Source organism: Drosophila kikkawai, chromosome X (genome assembly GCF_030179895.1).
Source record: "Drosophila kikkawai strain 14028-0561.14 chromosome X, DkikHiC1v2, whole genome shotgun sequence".
NCBI lineage: Eukaryota > Metazoa > Arthropoda > Insecta > Diptera > Drosophilidae > Drosophila > Drosophila kikkawai.
Window position 1 is genome coordinate 25,999,530 of NC_091733.1, and position 17,222 is coordinate 26,016,751.

Consider the following 17,222-nt stretch of genomic DNA (forward strand, 5'->3'; position numbering starts at 1 on the left):
ATTTTCCTAGCACAATCTGGAGTAGGCCCTCAGTCACGTAAAATAGGCCAAGCGGTCAACAACATTTAAAGTTTTTTTCAAAGGGAATCAAGCTTTCGTAAACCCTACATACATTTAGAGGATATATAGAAAAGTGATCAGTGATCAGTGATCTTTAAAAATGGTTTTCCTTTTAGCCCTCGGCCTGATCTTTGGCATTCTTTGGACCCTGATTAGTGTGGTTCTCAAACTTTTGGGCCTAAAGCCTCCCCTGATTTTCAACAAATACCCCTTGAAGGGTATCTTCTATAGAGTCAAATTCTGGTTGGCTTTACTGGTCCTACGACGCCTGAGATATCGTATTTATAGAAGAAACGAAGAGGTTTTGGGTTCCCCAGAGCACTTGGCCAAAATCGATCGACCCCAGGAGCTGAGCACTGATCCCAAAAGCTATGATGTTGTAAGCTTTATGGCCGCCAATAAGGAGGGTCAGAAACTGATGGTTACCTTGGAGCGCAGGAGGAGAGGTGTTCTCAAAGCAGCTCTCTACCTTTGGCTGCCAGAACAAGGATTACTTAGCTCACCCAATCTGCCAGACATGATACATTTCACTACGGAAGATGGCCAGGAGAGCAGCGAGTTTCAGGGCGGAGGTTTCCATGTGTATCAAGAGGAGTCCATGAAGGTGTGGAGGATCCAATACAAGGGTGTTTTGAAGAGTCAAGGCGAAGAGGAAAAGGATATACCTGTTAACCTGGATCTACGCTTCAAGAGCTCCTCCACGGAACACTTTGATTATAGCCGGGACTTGAGCTCCTCTTTGATAGCCGATTCTATAGCCAGGGAGGCCTGGAATGAGAGATTCTACAGTGTGATTCGAAGCGTTAATCACATCATGGACCGACGAACCCACTACGAACAGAATGGCGAACTCTCCGGGAAGCTGATCCTTGGGGAAAAGGAATTTCCCCTGAAAATGCTGGGCTTCCGGGATCATGGCTTTGGCACCGAACGTTGTCTCAGCTCCATCAATCGTTATGTGTATTTTGCCTTGTTCCTGGACGATGGCAGCAGCATGGTGGTGGGTAATCTCAGCCAGCCATCCTTTTTCCTATCCTCCCTGAAGGTGGGCTATGTCTGCACACCCACGGGTCAGTATCAACCGCTGACCTGGAGCAATTTCGAGCTGTATTCGTATGGGGAAAAGGGTACACCGCCGCAGCATCAGAACTTTATAGTTCGCACCGAGGAAAAGGAGTACCTGGTGCAGATCCAGGAGGAGGCGTCCGCCGTGCGGTATGTGGGCGGTGACTGGGACTCGAAGGTCTTCAATCAGTTTGTGGCCTGTACGGTGAATGGAGTGGCGGGTCAGGGGCATGCCGAGTTCCTGTATCGCCACAAGGGCGGCAGGCCCGAGGATATAGCCGCCAAGGATCCCAATTGGTATCGGAATATTAAGCAATTCGAGAGGAGTCTGACGCTGCTGGACGAGCAGGAGGAGAGGGACTTTATCTTCTAGGAAATTTAATTTAATTTTTTTATAATTTTTTTTTTGTTATTAAACTTAAGTTTTTAAATGGGGATTAAGTGTAAAAATGTAATATTAAAATAAATACAAAATTATGAATTATTTATTAATTTTCACAAAGCTAGAGGGTTTTTAAATTCAATTAAAATTAATTAATTTTTAATTTATGAATTAATTAATTTTAATTATTCCATAAATTTAACAAAGAGAGAGAAAGAGTAACTAATTCAATTTCCTCTCAAGGCAGGATAAGAAGTTTAAAAAATATAACAATTATATATAACAATTATATTATAATTAATTAGAGAGTTTTTCTTCAATTTCCTCTCAGCTCAGGACCGAAAACCCCTCTGCTCTATACAAATATTTGCCAAATCATGATTTTTATATAAGAATTTCAATTGTTTTTGCTCAACTTCAAGTGGCTTTCGCTGATTTAATCTCTAAATAAGTCCAAATTTAGTTCCATTCAATCGAATCATTCAACGAAATTTCACTGGGAAACAAACTAGTCACCTGGCGAAGGCCATCTATACCTCAGGTGCAGCTGCAATCGAATCAAATCGAATCGTTCGCTGGGTGTTATCTCCTGTTTCGATAAGGAAGATTAGCAAATCAGTTGGAGGATTTGGGATTGGACCCCCCATGAGGCGAATGGCGAGAAGAAGGGGTTCGGAGAGCACTCGAAGCGGTCATGGATCGTTTGGGATTAAATCAACAATAAATTAGCATGCCCGAGGAGCGGATAAGATTGTTCAAGTATTTTGGATTTTCTTTCAATAAATAATAATCCTTATCAAGAGCTGCAAGATAGTTAACGTTAGCTAAGGGAACAGGTGTCACCTCATAGATATCTTTAATATTATTAATTTCCTTGGTAACCTTTAACTGTTTTTATGACCCTTAAAAATAAAAATATATTTATATAGCTCCCCATATTTTTAACAAAAAAAAAAACAAATCTCACTGATAAGGCTTTGGTTTTTTGTTTGCAGACAGATTTTGTCTTATCGATATTACCAGAATTTTCAAGACGTACCTGTTTTTTTTTTTATTATACTTTGGTTTTTTGGCCAAGTGGGTTTTCCCTTTAAACTTAATTTTAATAGCCTAGATTAAGTAGGAAACCTTAATCATTCCTGAAATTAGTGATTTCCTGATATGGGTTTTACCTTGAAAATGATACAAAACAAAAGGAAATTTTAAGAACTTGATGATTTCTGTAGAAAATATATAAAATATAACTCAATTTACCCTTAAAATGAGGTATATAAACCTATAAACCAGCTATAAAAAGGAGTTAAAAACTTAAGAATTACCAATAAAGATAAATTTTGGTTCAGAAATACCTCAAATAACCATTAAAATGAGGTTTTTAGCAACTTTAAAAAAGGGAATCCATCAATAAATCAGCCATAAAGTAAACGTTTTCCTCTTTGATTTATATTCATTTAGGTTATTTGAATATGCTAGTGTAGTACTCCTCCTCCAGATCGTACAGATCCATGGCCATTTCGTCCCTTAATTTCATAAGCTTCTTGTCGCATTCGATTTGTGTGGCCCGAAATAGTTGTGAATTATTTGTGATGGCCTCGTTGACAGAGTGGAAATCGTTGAGGATTAGATACTGCTTGAGATCGGCCACTAGCTTCATCAGGGATTCGCCAGCGCGAACTGAAATGTATATATACATATATATATATTATAATATATATAGTTATTTCTTTAATAAGCAAAACTAACCCATGTTGGCCGCTCGCACTTGCATTTCCAGGGCATCCTGTTCGCATTGCGTTGTCTTTGAGATTTGACTGTGACTTTCGCGACGGGCCAGCTTAAGGATTTCTGTAAATTAATTAAATTTACTAAATAATTATGTTTGCAGGTTGTATTTTGTATATTTTACCCTCAAAGTTCTCTAACATGCTGCGCACATCGTCTTTCAGGCGGGCATTGTAGGATTTAAGAAGAGCTTCCTTGGATTGCGGCAGAATTGTGGTCCTTGAACTGCTGGCCATCTTGTTGATCTTCTCTTTTACTTTAACTAAGTTTAATTAACTAAATTAGTTGCTTAAATTTGCTTATTTTGTGGCAGACGCCGCTTTTTGTTTTGTTTTTTCTTGTCGGCTCTGTCTTAGAGGTGGCACTTGCACAAACTAGAGATGGCACTCACCAGCGATTGTAAGACCAGGGGAACTAGTTCGTTTTAATAAATTCAACAACATTTAAATATGTAAAATAAGTTAATTAATTTAAAATTTAATAAATTAAAAATTATAAATAATTTAAAATTAAAATTGATGCATATTCTACTTTTACATTTTAAAAATAAATAAACATTTAAAATATTAAGAATGAACTAGTTCCGATAACTGGGACAATTTTCAGTATGAGCCACTGTTTTTTTTATCGGTATATCTTATTAATCAAGCTTTGGTCACTCTAAACTGTATTCCTTTAACAAAACTCGCGCTTGTGTGTGTGTTTGTGTGTGTGAAAATTGAATTTACAAAAGAAAATAAAAAAGAAAAACAAGCAAAGCTAAGGAATGCATTTATGCTAATGTCAACGCAGCCTCCCGACGACGTGTGATGCATTAATGCTAAAGTCGATCAGCGGCGGCGTGGCATCCACGGAAAGAGGAGGAAGTGGCGGCGGCGGCGGCGGTGGACCGGGAGCAGGCGGTGGTGGAGGCGCAGGCGGTGGAGGAGGAGGTGGAGGAGCTGGAGCCAGTGGAAGTGGCAGTGGACCTGGCAGCGCCAGTGGAAGCAGAAGCGCCAGCGGTAGTGGGCGTGCCAGTTGCGGCCTGGGATCCAGCTCCATTTCAAGCGGCCTGAGTGCAGTCTGCGGTTTCGTCAGCGGCGGTATTGTGGGCGGCGGAGGAGGTGGCGACAGGGATCGCGATCGAGATCGTGATCGAGGCAGCGGCAGTGCCAGTGGCGGCAGCACACCCGCCGGCGTCCTCTATTGCCCCGCCTGCGTAGCGGCCGCCCAGCAACAGAATCCCAATCCCAGTCCCCAGGCCAGTCCCCATCACGAGGGCTTCTTCTCGCGCAGCTCCAGCAAGTCCAGTAAACGCAACAAGGCCAGGAAAAGTGCCTCCACTGCCGGCTGTTTGGACGCCCAGCATATACGCTCGAATCTACGAATGTCCACATCCAGTTCTATGAGGAGTACCCGTGGTGGTGGAGCTAGCAACTTCTCTGGTGGTGGCTCCTCGCATGCACCGGGCAGCCATTGTACTGGCGGCTCCCAATCAGCAGCCTCTGGCTCTGCCTCGGGTTCCTGTGGCATGGCCTATGATGCAGCCAGCAATGCCAGCAGTGGTAGTGGCAGTGGCAAGGCTGCCTCACCAGGCAGCTATAGCTGCAATGCCCTCAATGTGGACTTTTCCTCCTACACGGCCACACACCAGTGGACGCGGATGCTGGAATGCGCCGAGTTTGTGGGAGCAAAGTAAGTCTAAAGGATATCCAACTGGTTAAGAAGCTTTACTCAAGGATAAATCTGTATTTAATCCTCTTTTGCAGACGAAGCAAACACACGGTGGTGGCCTACAAGGATGCCATGTTTGTTTTTGGCGGTGACAATGGCAAGAATATGCTTAACGACCTCATACGCTTTGGCGTCAAGGACAAATCCTGGGGCAGGGCCTGTGCAACGGGTACACCACCAGCTCCGCGATACCATCATTCGGCCGTGGTGGCCGGCAGCTCCATGTTCATTTTTGGCGGCTACACAGGGGACATACACTCCAACTCGAATTTGACCAACAAGAACGATCTGTTCGAGTACAAGTTCCAGAGTGCCATGTGGGTGGAATGGAAGTTCTCGGGACGCCAGCCGGTGCCCAGATCCGCTCATGGGGCAGCTGTCTATGACAACAAGATGTGGATCTATGCGGGCTACGATGGCAATGCTAGGTTGAATGATATGTGGACTTTGAATCTCACCGGCGAGAATCATCAGTGGGAGGAGGTGGATCAGCAGGGTGATCGTCCGCCCACTTGCTGCAATTTCCCCGTGGCCGTGGCCCGGGATGCCATGTATGTGTTCTCGGGACAGAGCGGCCTGCAGATAACCAATTCTTTGTTTGAATTTCACTTTAAAACCCGCACCTGGCGTCGCATTTCGAATGAACCGGTTCTGAGGGGCGCCACCTCGGCACCGCCATCGCGTAGATATGGCCATACGATGGTCCATCATGATAGGTTCTTGTATGTCTTTGGGGGATCAGCGGATTCGACGCTGCCAAATGATCTGCATTGCTATGATTTGGATTCGCAGGTGTGGTCGGTTATTCAGCCCGAGCAGAATTCGGATGTGCCCTCGGGAAGGGTGTTCCATGCCTCGGCTGTTATAGGAGATGCCATGTATATATTCGGTGGAACGGTGGACAATAGCGTGCGACGTGGTGACACCTATCGCTTTCAGTTCTCCTCGTATCCAAAGTGCACGTTGCGCGACGATTTTGGCAAGTTCTTCCAGGAGAAACAGTTCTGTGACATTCAGTTTATTGTGGGCGCCGAGGAGATACGTATCCTGGCCCATATTGCCTTTGTGGCCGCCAGGTCCAAGTATTTGAGGAACAAGATCTTGGCCGCCCGGGAGGCGCGTCAACAGCAAATGGAGAAAGTTTATGGTGTGGGACAGGTGGATGCCCAGGCTTTGAATACGGGAGCGGGCGGGGACCGCGGCCCAATGCTGGAGGTACGCCTGGCCCATGCCTCACCGGAGGCCTTTGACATCATCCTGAACTACATCTACACGGATCGGATTGATCTGAAGGATTCGTACAGCAAGAACATCATTATACTCATCACGGACATCTACCAGCTGGCGGGACTGTTCACAATGCCGCGGCTGGCCCATGGCTGTATTCAGTATTTGGACTACAAGATTAACAAGCTCAATGTCCTGGAGGCGCTCTACAATGCGGATAAGAGCAAGTGAGTCCGGAGGGATGTCTTCTTAACATAACAAGGGGGAATGTATAGCGCTTTGATTGTTGTATCGAAAATATCGTAAACTTCTGACAAATTCTTAAATATTTAACAATATTTTAAACAACGTTTGAGTATCGATATTTATCGCTTAAATATCGAAATTATCGATAAATTTTCGGTTTATATATTGATTCCACTTTCACTTCTCCCTTATAAACTCCCTTTTCCATCACCAGCATTAAGATCATCAAGGATCATTGCATGCAGTTCATCATCAAGGAGGAGAACTTCACTGAGGTGGTTATGTCCAGTGAGTTTAGCGATTTGGACAAGCCTCTGTTGGTGGAGATCATAAGGAAACGTTTGCATCCCAGCAAGCTGGTAATGGATACCAGTTTTGAGTCCAACATAGGTGAGCTTGATCACTAAATATGTATTTAATAATTATAAAATATATATATATTTAATATAAAATAATAAATAAATAATTATAATAAAATAAAATATCTATTTATTTATTATAAATATTTTTTATTTATTATAAAATATTATTTATATATTTATTTACTAATTTATTTATTAATTAATTTATAAATTAATTATTATTCATTAATAAATTAATTTATATATTAATTATTTTATTGTTATATTAATTATTTAATTTATTATTTATTTATTAATTAATTCATTTATATTTAATAATTTGATTAATTAATTATATATTTAACTAATAAATTTAATTTAATTTAATGAATTAACTAATTTAATTAATTAATTTTATATTTATTTATTTATTCCTTTTTTATTTATTAACTTATTTGTTAATTTTTTAATTATTTAATTAATTTTTCTTTTTATTAATTAATTTATTCTTCTTTTTTTTGCACAGGAACCACTTTGGAGATCGATCTGTGCCTCTTTTTGGAGTCAACTGGCAATGATTTCTGCGATATAAGCCTCATACTGGAGGATCATGTGATACCGGCCCACAAGTCTGTGTTATCATCACGTTGTACCTACTTCCAGGGCATGTTCCGTTCGTTCATGCCGCCGGATAATACCGTCAATGTGGGTTCTCGATCCTCCCAACTATATATTTTTCTTGTTATTTATAATATTTTTGTTTTTAACAGATTCAAATTGGCGAAATTTCCCCCTCACTGGAGGCATTCCATTCGCTGCTTCGCTACATTTACTATGGCGAAACAAAGATGCCACCGCAGGATGCACTGTATCTATTCCAGGCGCCTTGCTTTTATGGTTTGGCCAACAACCGGCTGCATGCATTTTGCAAATACTCACTGGAGCACAATATTACGTACGAGAATGTATTGCAAACGCTGGAGGCATCGGATATTACCAAGATCTATGACATCAAAGAGTACGCCCTCAAGCTGATCGTTAAAGATTTTGCCAAGGTGGCCAGGCTGCCAAAGATAGCGGGTTTGTCGCGCGAACTGTTGCTGGAGATCATACGCGCTGTGGCCGATTCGCACGGCGAGTTTCTGACGCGGATCAATATCAATACAGATATCTGAAAACTGGTGCTGCTCCAGCCGGCATTGCAGTTGTTGCTCGCCTGGTTGCAAATCGGACGTAGCACGTAGTGCGGCAGTAGCGGTTGGCAGCGCCGAACGATCGAAACGAAACGAACAAAAAAACCCTCCATTTACACGCATCATCGAACTTTCACACAAAACAGGTCATCTCAGCTCAGTTTAGCTCAGAAAGTAGCTTCAATCCAAACGCAAAATGTATACTTGCTATTTTTACATATATATCGATTTTAGGGATGACAAAAAATATCGATATTTGATTTTTATATCAATATTTTCGATATATGTTCTATAATTTAATTTTCTGTTTGATATTTTGACTCAATATATTCAAAAAAAATGTAAACAAATAAATGAAATAATATATATTTTTTTAAATTTATCGATAATTTCGATATTTTCAGGCTATTTTTAAATGTTTAAAATTGTTCAATCAACAAAAATTTTAATATAATTTTAAGCAAGATGATAATTTAGACCTTTGTCTATCGATATACATCCCTAATCGATATATATTTATATGTATATAAATAATACCCCCTGTATGTGTACACAAGTATTAACCCTTAAAAAAGCACCTCAAAGCTAATCACTCCTTTCAAAGGCTTAAGCAAAACGTTTATCCGAATACAGCTGAACTTCTAAAACAAAAAAATAATGCAGCTAAATATTTGGATGGTTTATAAATAAACAAAAGAACTTTTTATATATCTTAAACTTAAAGCGAACTTTTTTTTTTTTTTACAAAACTAAAGAAGGTAGTGCACCCTAGCGAAACATTTTTCCTCTCGCGCTAAAGAAAAGCGAACAAACTTGCTAATTTGTAAGCCTTAGTTAAAAAAAATAAAATATTAAACGAGCAAAGTTCAACTGTATTTTGAAACAAAAACAAAAGTCAAGAAGGCACATGCACAGCACAAAAAATATTATTCAATTGGCAGGTTTAAAGAATGTCAGTTGTAAAATGTGTTTGCCAATCTATATATACATATATATAATTCTGAATACCCTTACAGAGCTAAAGTTATGTTAGTTTTTGTGTCCGTTTATCAGATATTTCAGATATAACTTTACCAGATGTATCGTAAAATATCGATTTTTCTTTTTTTTATATCGAACTGCATCAAAGAAAAAGAGATAGCGAGAGAAAGGAAAAGAGAGAGAGAGAGAAGTTTTTAAAAATTAAATTTTTTAAATATTTTAAATATAATGCTTAAAAAATTCAAATAAATTGTAAATTAAATTGTTTTAGATATTTTATCGATAACATTGATATTTTTCGATACTTTAAATTTTAAAAACTTAAATTTTAAATATTTATTTTTGATATTTCCTCGATTTATATCACATTTTCAATTTGTTTACTGCCTAAAATCAGTATTTAAAATAACCCCCTAAATTTTGTAAGCCTCCCTAAGGGTATTCAAAGCTTCGGCTGGCCGGAGCCTAACTAACCTCTTGTTATACTCCTCCTACCCCAAGTACAACTTACTCGTTGATAAGAAACTAAATCTAATCGTACGAACTCGTATTTATATATATACACGAAAATATTATTATAAACTATACGAAATGAAAGCCGTAAAAGCGAAAAGAAAACTATAGGAATGTCCAGTAACTCCTCGAATTTCCATGTTCCATTGTAACCACAAAAAAAAACCATTATCCATTATCAAAAAAAACCCCCTCATCCATGTGAATCAATCCCGGAGAATAGAGAACGAACTCAAAGTTAACGTTTTTTGCCAAAATGTTAAATACAAAAATTCCTTAATTTGTTTTTTTTCGCTTTCAATGATGCTTGCCCCTCCAGAAATTTATATATATCTTTAATTTTAAATCTTAATTTTGTAAATTTAAATGCGTGATAAAAATGCAAGTCCGAAGTTTAGTTGTTATTATTATTAATTATTATGAATATTGTTAAGCAATATATAATTTTTATTTTAGAATTATAAAATTTATAAATTTTTCAATAATTTTGCTTCAGTTTTTTTTAGAAAAGAAAGTTGAGAAATAAATATTAATGATATATATATATATGCAAAAAAAAAAAAAAAGCAACAAAATTGGACTCTTTGTTGATGTTGGCTAAATGGAAAATCTTTTGTGGCTTTTCACAAACCAAAAACGCAAAAGGAAAATAATGGAATTTGAGGGAAAACACACACAAACTGAGCCGTTGGCTGCTGTTCCTGCTGCTGCTTCTGGTTTGGCATAGATAAATTCATTTCAATGGAATTAAAACAAAACAAAGGCTGCAAAACTGACTGAAACTGTAACCAAGGGAGGGATATGGGGGGTGGTAAGTCCTGCCAGAGTTGTGCTTATCAAATGCAAATTACAAAATCAAATATGCCAGCGGCAGGCCAAGGCCGGGGATCTTCTTTTCGAGATGGAACTGCCACTTACAGATACATCTGACAGTAAGCCGCCTGCCCGACTTGTGTCTCGGAATTGAATTGAATTGGCCAAAAGGGAGTGCCTGGGAAAATTCCGTAGGCCTTGTCCAGGTGAAGCTCGTCGTCGTCGTCGTCTCCTCTGGCTTGCATATTTATGAGGCCATTAGTGAAGGAGCCATGTTCTGGCTTTCCTTTTCTCAGAGTGACACTGGAACCCTGGGTGGGTTGGTCAAGGTTTAAGTGCAGTTTTGGAAGCTGGCAATTCGATTAGCTTTGCATATCTATGAGATGAAAACGGCTCTAGAGAACGTTTAGTGGGATTATTTTGGAGGCACTTTGAGGATTATTGGGTAATTCTTGAAGTAAAGAAGAACTTTGGGTCTAGTTTTTGGTACTTCCTGGAAAATGATATTAATAGAAATTAAATTAAAGTATTTAATCAAATACAATTTAAATTACATTTAAATTTTATCAAGAAATTTCAAAATGTATGGCCGTTACCCATCTTGCTATTTTTAGCTTGCTTCTTATAGAGATTTAAATGATACTTTACTATATAATAGATATATTTTTTTTTACATATCTTCACCTCCTAACAAAATTCAACATTTACAGCATTACATACCCCCTTTTTTAAGGTCAAAAGTTAAAGTTCGTTGGCTTAACCCCTTGGTACCCTAGCCTATTCTTAACACCCCTCACCCAACGTCGTCATTTGATAGGACCAACAATCGCTTATCGTTTGCCAAACAAAATGTCAATTACCTGAGCCGGGGATAAGGACTTTGAGTCCATCCGGCCCTTAAGCCCCTTGGCCAGAAATCTAGTTAAGACCCCTCTGCCCCCCAAAAGCAACGCTAACCCTTCTTGGCCAACTTCCTGCCTCTGAACAAAGGGGGAGAAGGGCTTTTTAGAAATGAGGAGGAGCATTCCAATGCCCGCTGTCAATTTATAAGTTCATAATTTAAGCCAACAAAGCCAACAACAGGGATCCGAGTCAATCAGCTATATAATACATAGTCAATAAGGATGTGGAGGAGGGTTAACTGGAGTTTGGGTATTGGTATTGGGATTGGCATTGGCATTGGCTCGTTTCATGCTTTTTAATATCCGTTTCATGTGGATTTATGCGCATCAAGTTCACGCTGAGCGACGGCACATAAATTTCATGGCAATTGAAGCAGGCGAGCCGAAAATAGCAGGTTTTTTGTAGTTGATGGACTTGGGAAATACCTATTACTTATAAATAAAAATAAATTAATAAAAATAAATTAATAAAAAATAAATTAATAAAAATAAATTAATAAAAAATAAATTAATACAAATAAATTAATAAAAATAAATAATTAAAAAATAAAAAAATTAAATAAATAAATCACTTAATTTGTTATATAAATTTAAATAATAAAATATAATAATCTAAAAGACAATTAAAAAAAAAAGAGAATTTATATCACACATTTCTTCGCTTAAAAGTATGCTTTAAATTGTAATGTTTAAATAAAAAGCATACTTTTGTGCGGCAGAAACTAAATAACCACAGCCAATATACCCTCTTTGACACTTAACCAGGGTAGAAAAATAAAGAAAAGCAGGCAGGCGAAAAAGGAAAAACTACACGCCCCTCGGAAAAGGGTTAACTGAATGGTGGGTAGAAAATAAAAGGGGTGGAAAGGGGTAAGAGGGACTTGGAAAATGGACTGATTTCAGGGTTAGCCCCAAAATTGACTTTTGGCATTTTTCAAAGTTTTTCCCGCATTGCCGCTTATTGATGCCCCCAAACCGTGAGCCAACTTCGATTAATTTATAGCGATAAGTATTTGTATCCCCTGATCCAGACTCTGTCCATGTTCCTGCTCTACGTCCCTGAATCCTTGGGCCACGCATAAAGTGTCATTACAGTGGCTGATGCCTGATTAAAGTCATCAATTTGCGGAAGAGGGAGTCGGGTTATGGGGTAGGGGGGTGAATTGCAGGCTGCCCGCTGCACTCTGCAGACAAGTTTAATTAAAAAAGCTGCTCCCGAAGCCTCCCCTTCTACCTATATCTCACCCTATCCACCTCCAGCCCCACCTGTGTGCACCTGCGCCAGGCAATTGAAGTTTAATTGGCGTACAGACAGACAAAGGTGAAGCGAAATGGAATAAAGTATGCAAATAAATGGAGAAAGGAGGGGGTTACAAAAAAAAAAAAACAAAAACAGGTGAGAGAGCGAGGGTGTGTGTGTGTGTGGGTTCCAGGTGAACTGTTTGAATTCTCAAGGTGGCGGAAATAAAGGGTTTTGAAGGTAACAGGGAAGTAGTATGGAAATATACTAAATAGTTATTGAAGTTATAATTATATATTTAGCTAATTTTGAATAGTTTTGAATCGTAAACTATAATTAGGGGTTCAAAATTACTACTTTTTAATTTGGATAGTTTTAAAACTGAGGATTAGTTTGCGTAGAAACTGACAAACGGGTGAAAAACAGACGGACGGGCACACGGAGAAACAGACGGACAAACAGAAGGACAAACAGACGGACAAACAGACGGACAAAGAGACGGACAAACAGAAGGACATGGCTAGATCATAAATATATCATAACTCGGCCAAAAAGGCACTAATTTTAATTCGGAAAACTGTTCTGAGTTAGTTTTTACAAAATTAATAAGTCTGTATACTTTATTAAAAATTTACAAAAATTTTAATTTTCACCAATTTTTTATCATTTTAATTTTTATTAAATTTTGGAAAAAAATTTAAAAAATTTATTTTTCTCCGAACATGGCTTAAACGATTCGTTTTTCGATGCTGATCAAGAAAATATATGGTTGATGGGGTCGGAAATGGCTACTTTCTGCATTACTAGCTTCTGTCTGAAATTATAATATATATTTTAATTATAAAAAACAAAAAAAAAACACACATTTTCGATCAAATCATTCCCCTTAACACATTTCGCCTTCTGACATTTTATTGACAGCACCGGAAGCACAGTCAGCATCGGAAGAAGCATTTAAAAGCTCATTTGTGAGTGTGAAAATTCAGTTACCTCAGCGAGAGTGAGAGAGAGAGAGAGGGGGAGAGAGAGAGAGAGAGAGGGGGAGAGGGAGGGAGAGGGAGCTGATGACATTCGCTGAAGGACACGGACACTGGCGTGTGAAAATTTCTAGTTTGAAAAGAAGAAGCTTTTCTGTGAAAATCTCCGGGCGTGTGTGTGTAGGTGGAAAAGGTTAAAGTTCAATGCAAATGCCATGCCAGTTGTGATTAGGCAAGCTTTGGCATCGGCTTAGGCAACCAGTGAACGTGGGGGGGGAGAGGGGTAAACCCGTCCCCAAACTCTGCATGTGTGCATCCCGTTTTTGACTTTGATTTGCTCTGGCGATGTCAACGCTTCGGTACACTGGCAGAAAAATTGGGATTTTAAATATAAATAAGATATTTATAATATTTTTATATGGAAAATTTTGTTAAGCATACTTAAAGTAGCATTTTTATAAGAAAAAAAAACAGGGTTTTTAAAGGTTTTAGCAGAAAATCAGTTGATTTTTTGTATAAATACCAATTTGTAGCATACTTTTTTGGGCACAATTTTAATGGATTTTAAATTGTATTATTATTTATAATTTATTTTGTTATACTATATATATTTTTTATTATATTATATTGTTAAATTTTAAAACAAATTCCATATAATATATAAAATAAGAAAAAGGATTTTTTTTGGGTTCTATAATTCAGTCAGCAGCTTGGAACGCAGTGAAGAAATCATTTCCGACCCCATAAATTATATATATTCTTGATCAGCATCAAAAGGTGAATCGTTTAAGTCATATCCGGAGAAATTTTATTTTTTTAAAATTTTTTTCTTTCAAAATTTGATAAAAATTTAAATGTTAACAAATTGACAAAAATTTGAATTTTTTAAAATTTTAAATAAAGTATGCAGACTTATTAATTTTATAAAAAGTAACTCAGATCAGTTTTCCAAATTGAAATTGATGCCTTTTTGGCCGAGTTATGATTTTTTCAAAATATAAAAAATTAAGAAATTTATACGAAATTTTTGAATATTAAAAATCCGTTATATAATATAAGATAATGTTTTTTCTGGGTTAAAGAGTCATTTCCGACCCCATAAATCATATATATTCCAGATCAGCATCAAAAAACGAATCGTTTGAGCCGTGTTCGGAGAGAAATAAATTTTTTTAATTTGTTTTCAAAATTTTTTATAAATTAAAATGATGAAAAATTCAATAAAAATTAAAATTTTTGTAAATTTTAAATAAAGTATGCAGACTTATTAATTTTATAAAATCCAACACAGAACCGTTTTCCGAATTAAAATTAGTGCCTTTTTGGCCGCGTTATGAATTTTTCAAAATAAAAAAAATTAATATAAAAAATCAGTTTTTATAATATAAAATAGGTGAAGAAGTCATTTTCCACCCTATTAAACCATAAATATATATATTTTTTAATAATAGAATCAGATTATATAATAATAATAAGCACTATATTTCTCCCCAATTATTTTTTCACAGTGCACTGGGCATAATACCCGATGTTATAGTCGGATTTCCTACGCTTTTCAAACCCTCTCGAAAATCAAATGGCTCGGCTCACGTGTAACACGAAACCGTCTGCACTTGGCATCCTGTGCTTTATGGACCAGATGATTGCGTGCTCAGCGTAGGCTCAATCCACCGATTCGACACGACTCTCGGCCTCCGCCTAGATAAATATACATATATGTACATATATGTATCGGGGGAGAACACCCTCCTGTGTCCTGTGTCCTGTGTTGTGCCACCTGATGGCTCCGCATAGCCTTAATCAAGGATATTCCTCCGATGTGTGTCACAGGAGCCACCGCAGTTGGTAATCCTTGTTCCCCACACCCTTAAACCCCCATAGAACAAACTTTTCAATCACCGCCAACGTCATTGCCAAGGCATTAAATGAGAAATGTAGCAAAGTAAACATGCAGCAAATGCACAGTGGGGCCAAAATGTAGAGAGAGGGGACAGTGGCAGGGGTGGGGAAAAATCCTGGAAGGGAGGCTGGGCAGGGGTGTTGAAAGCTTAGGGGAGCAATGGTGGGGGTTTCGCTCCAGCAATGTCAGTCAATCAGCGAGCAGGAAAAAGGACGGTTAGTGGAGTCTAAAAAAAGGAGAAGTTGGTGGAGCTGAAAAGGCAAGGAGTCTGCGGTAAGGACTTGAAGAAGATACTCTATTTTTGTAAATTTTTTTAAATTAAAAAATTTTGAAAAATACATATTTAACTGTTACTGGAATTTGTTTTTTTTCTTTTCAGAAATTTTATTTTAAAGGATTTTTAAAAGTAGTTCTCAGCTTTCAAGCTTACGGTTAATGGAACTTCCTGTTAATAAACAGGCACTTTACAGTCTATAGGCAGTTAACTACTGTTATTTAAACATAATTTATTTTACAGTGCCTATTCAATAACATGTATTATTTTTAGGATTTTTATAGGATTTTTAAAAGTAGTCTACACCTTTAAAGCTTTCGGTTAATTAAACTTTCTGTAAATACACAGGCACTTAACAGTAGGTTTTCTAAATTAATCCTTCTGTTAGTTTATAGACACTTTACAGCTACTGTTATTATTTAAATAAAATTTATTTAAAGTGCCTTTTCAATAACTTTTATTATTAATTATTTTATTACTTAACTTTAAGTTTACAGACACTTAAAAACGGTTTTACCTTTCGATTAAATTATAATTAAATTATTATTATTTAACAGTAACTATAATTATTTATGCCTAGGATATTTATAATTATTATTATATAATTATTATAATATTTTATTATATATTTAATATTTAAATTCTAAATGAAACTTGACTTACAGAGAAATCCACATAAAATCGTATTATTTAACCATCACTTAATCAACCGACACTTTACTGTAACAATTATTTTTAACAGAAACCTTAAGTAACTCCTAAAATGAAGCTAGAAATCCCCTTAAATTTCTCCTATACCCCATAGCAGAGAAAAACATCCAGGAGCAGGCGAACCGTGGAGCTGCACAACCTGCAGATATGTTGGCGAGCCATGCACCGTTAGCAAGGCAGGATGGAAGGATGGAAGGATGGAAGGATGGGAGAGATGGCAGGATGCAGACGGAAAACGGAAACGAAACACGAAATGGCAGCAGTTGAAAAGTGTGTGACAAATACAAATCACTTTGGATTTATTTGATGAAATTGTTTGATGATGTAGAAAAGGATTAACGCCAATGATATTTGTGTAACGATGGTGAACAGACGACGGCCTGCAGCAAGAGATGATGCTGCTCCTGCTGATGCTGATGGCAACCCTAAAGGCAACCCTGCTGCTCGGCACAAATTGATTCGCCATCCTGGAAGACGAAGATGGAGCATGACAGCCACCAAATGATGAATGAAGCCGGCGAGAGCTAAGGGATCCTTTAAGAAGCTGAAAGGCAAGCAGAAGGTCATGTCCTGTAAGAAATTAAATTAAAAAATTTTTTCTAGCATTTATTTTTAAATTCTATAAAATATTAATATTTTTGGAATTGTAATTAAAGTAATAAGTGACTTTGGGAATTGTTTTTCTGAAAATATCTTAACAATAAAAGTAAATTAAATTTCTAGGTCATCTCCATCTTAAACCCCTCTTGAATTTTTGTTTGAAGTTGTGTAGGCCTTTAACCCACCTCCCCCCTTTTGACACCCACATATGGATGCCCTCCCCCTTTTTTAACCCTCTGATATAATCGTCGACGCATAAATCTCAAGACCTGCCCGGCGGCTGCAATTTACGGCAGGGCCGT

The 17,222-nt window shown here is 37.6% G+C and overlaps 3 protein-coding genes across 3 annotated transcripts; 2 read left to right on the forward strand and 1 right to left on the reverse strand.

Moving 5' to 3' along the window:
* The first annotated feature begins 22 nt into the window (after positions 1-22).
* Positions 23-1,760, forward strand: LOC108080330 (uncharacterized). Its single transcript, XM_017175030.3, has one exon. The coding sequence runs from the start codon at positions 161-163 to the stop codon at positions 1,496-1,498; it is 1,338 nt and encodes a 445-aa protein (XP_017030519.1). The 5' UTR covers positions 23-160; the 3' UTR covers positions 1,499-1,760.
* Positions 1,761-2,928: 1,168 nt separating this feature from the next.
* Positions 2,929-3,661, reverse strand: MED22 (Mediator complex subunit 22). Its single transcript, XM_017175033.3, has 3 exons — positions 3,414-3,661; positions 3,251-3,352; positions 2,929-3,181 (listed from the first exon to the last, which is right to left on the reverse strand). The coding sequence occupies exons 1-3, from the start codon at positions 3,523-3,525 to the stop codon at positions 2,964-2,966; spliced, it is 432 nt and encodes a 143-aa protein (XP_017030522.1). The 5' UTR covers positions 3,526-3,661; the 3' UTR covers positions 2,929-2,963.
* Positions 3,662-3,953: 292 nt separating this feature from the next.
* Lztr1 (Leucine zipper like transcription regulator 1) lies at positions 3,954-9,910 on the forward strand. The gene is made up of 5 exons (XM_017175094.3): positions 3,954-4,963; positions 5,038-6,456; positions 6,690-6,865; positions 7,343-7,521; positions 7,587-9,910. Exons 1-5 carry the CDS (start codon positions 4,107-4,109, stop codon positions 7,989-7,991), a joined length of 3,036 nt encoding a protein of 1,011 aa, XP_017030583.1. The 5' UTR covers positions 3,954-4,106; the 3' UTR covers positions 7,992-9,910.
* Positions 9,911-17,222: the final 7,312 nt, after the last annotated feature.

Coding starts and splice junctions, on each gene's coding strand:
- MED22 (XM_017175033.3), bottom strand. CDS start 3,525: ATGGCCAGCAGTTCAAGGACCACAATTCTGCCGCAATCCAAGGAAGCT. Junction 3,353..3,413: donor CATGTTAGAGAACTTTGAGG/GTAAAATATACA, acceptor ATTAATTTACAG/AAATCCTTAAGCTGGCCCGT. Junction 3,182..3,250: donor AGTGCGAGCGGCCAACATGG/GTTAGTTTTGCT, acceptor TATACATTTCAG/TTCGCGCTGGCGAATCCCTG.
- Lztr1 (XM_017175094.3), top strand. CDS start 4,107: ATGCTAAAGTCGATCAGCGGCGGCGTGGCATCCACGGAAAGAGGAGGA. Junction 4,964..5,037: donor GCCGAGTTTGTGGGAGCAAA/GTAAGTCTAAAG, acceptor CCTCTTTTGCAG/ACGAAGCAAACACACGGTGG. Junction 6,866..7,342: donor CAGTTTTGAGTCCAACATAG/GTGAGCTTGATC, acceptor TTTTTTGCACAG/GAACCACTTTGGAGATCGAT.
- LOC108080330 (XM_017175030.3), top strand. CDS start 161: ATGGTTTTCCTTTTAGCCCTCGGCCTGATCTTTGGCATTCTTTGGACC.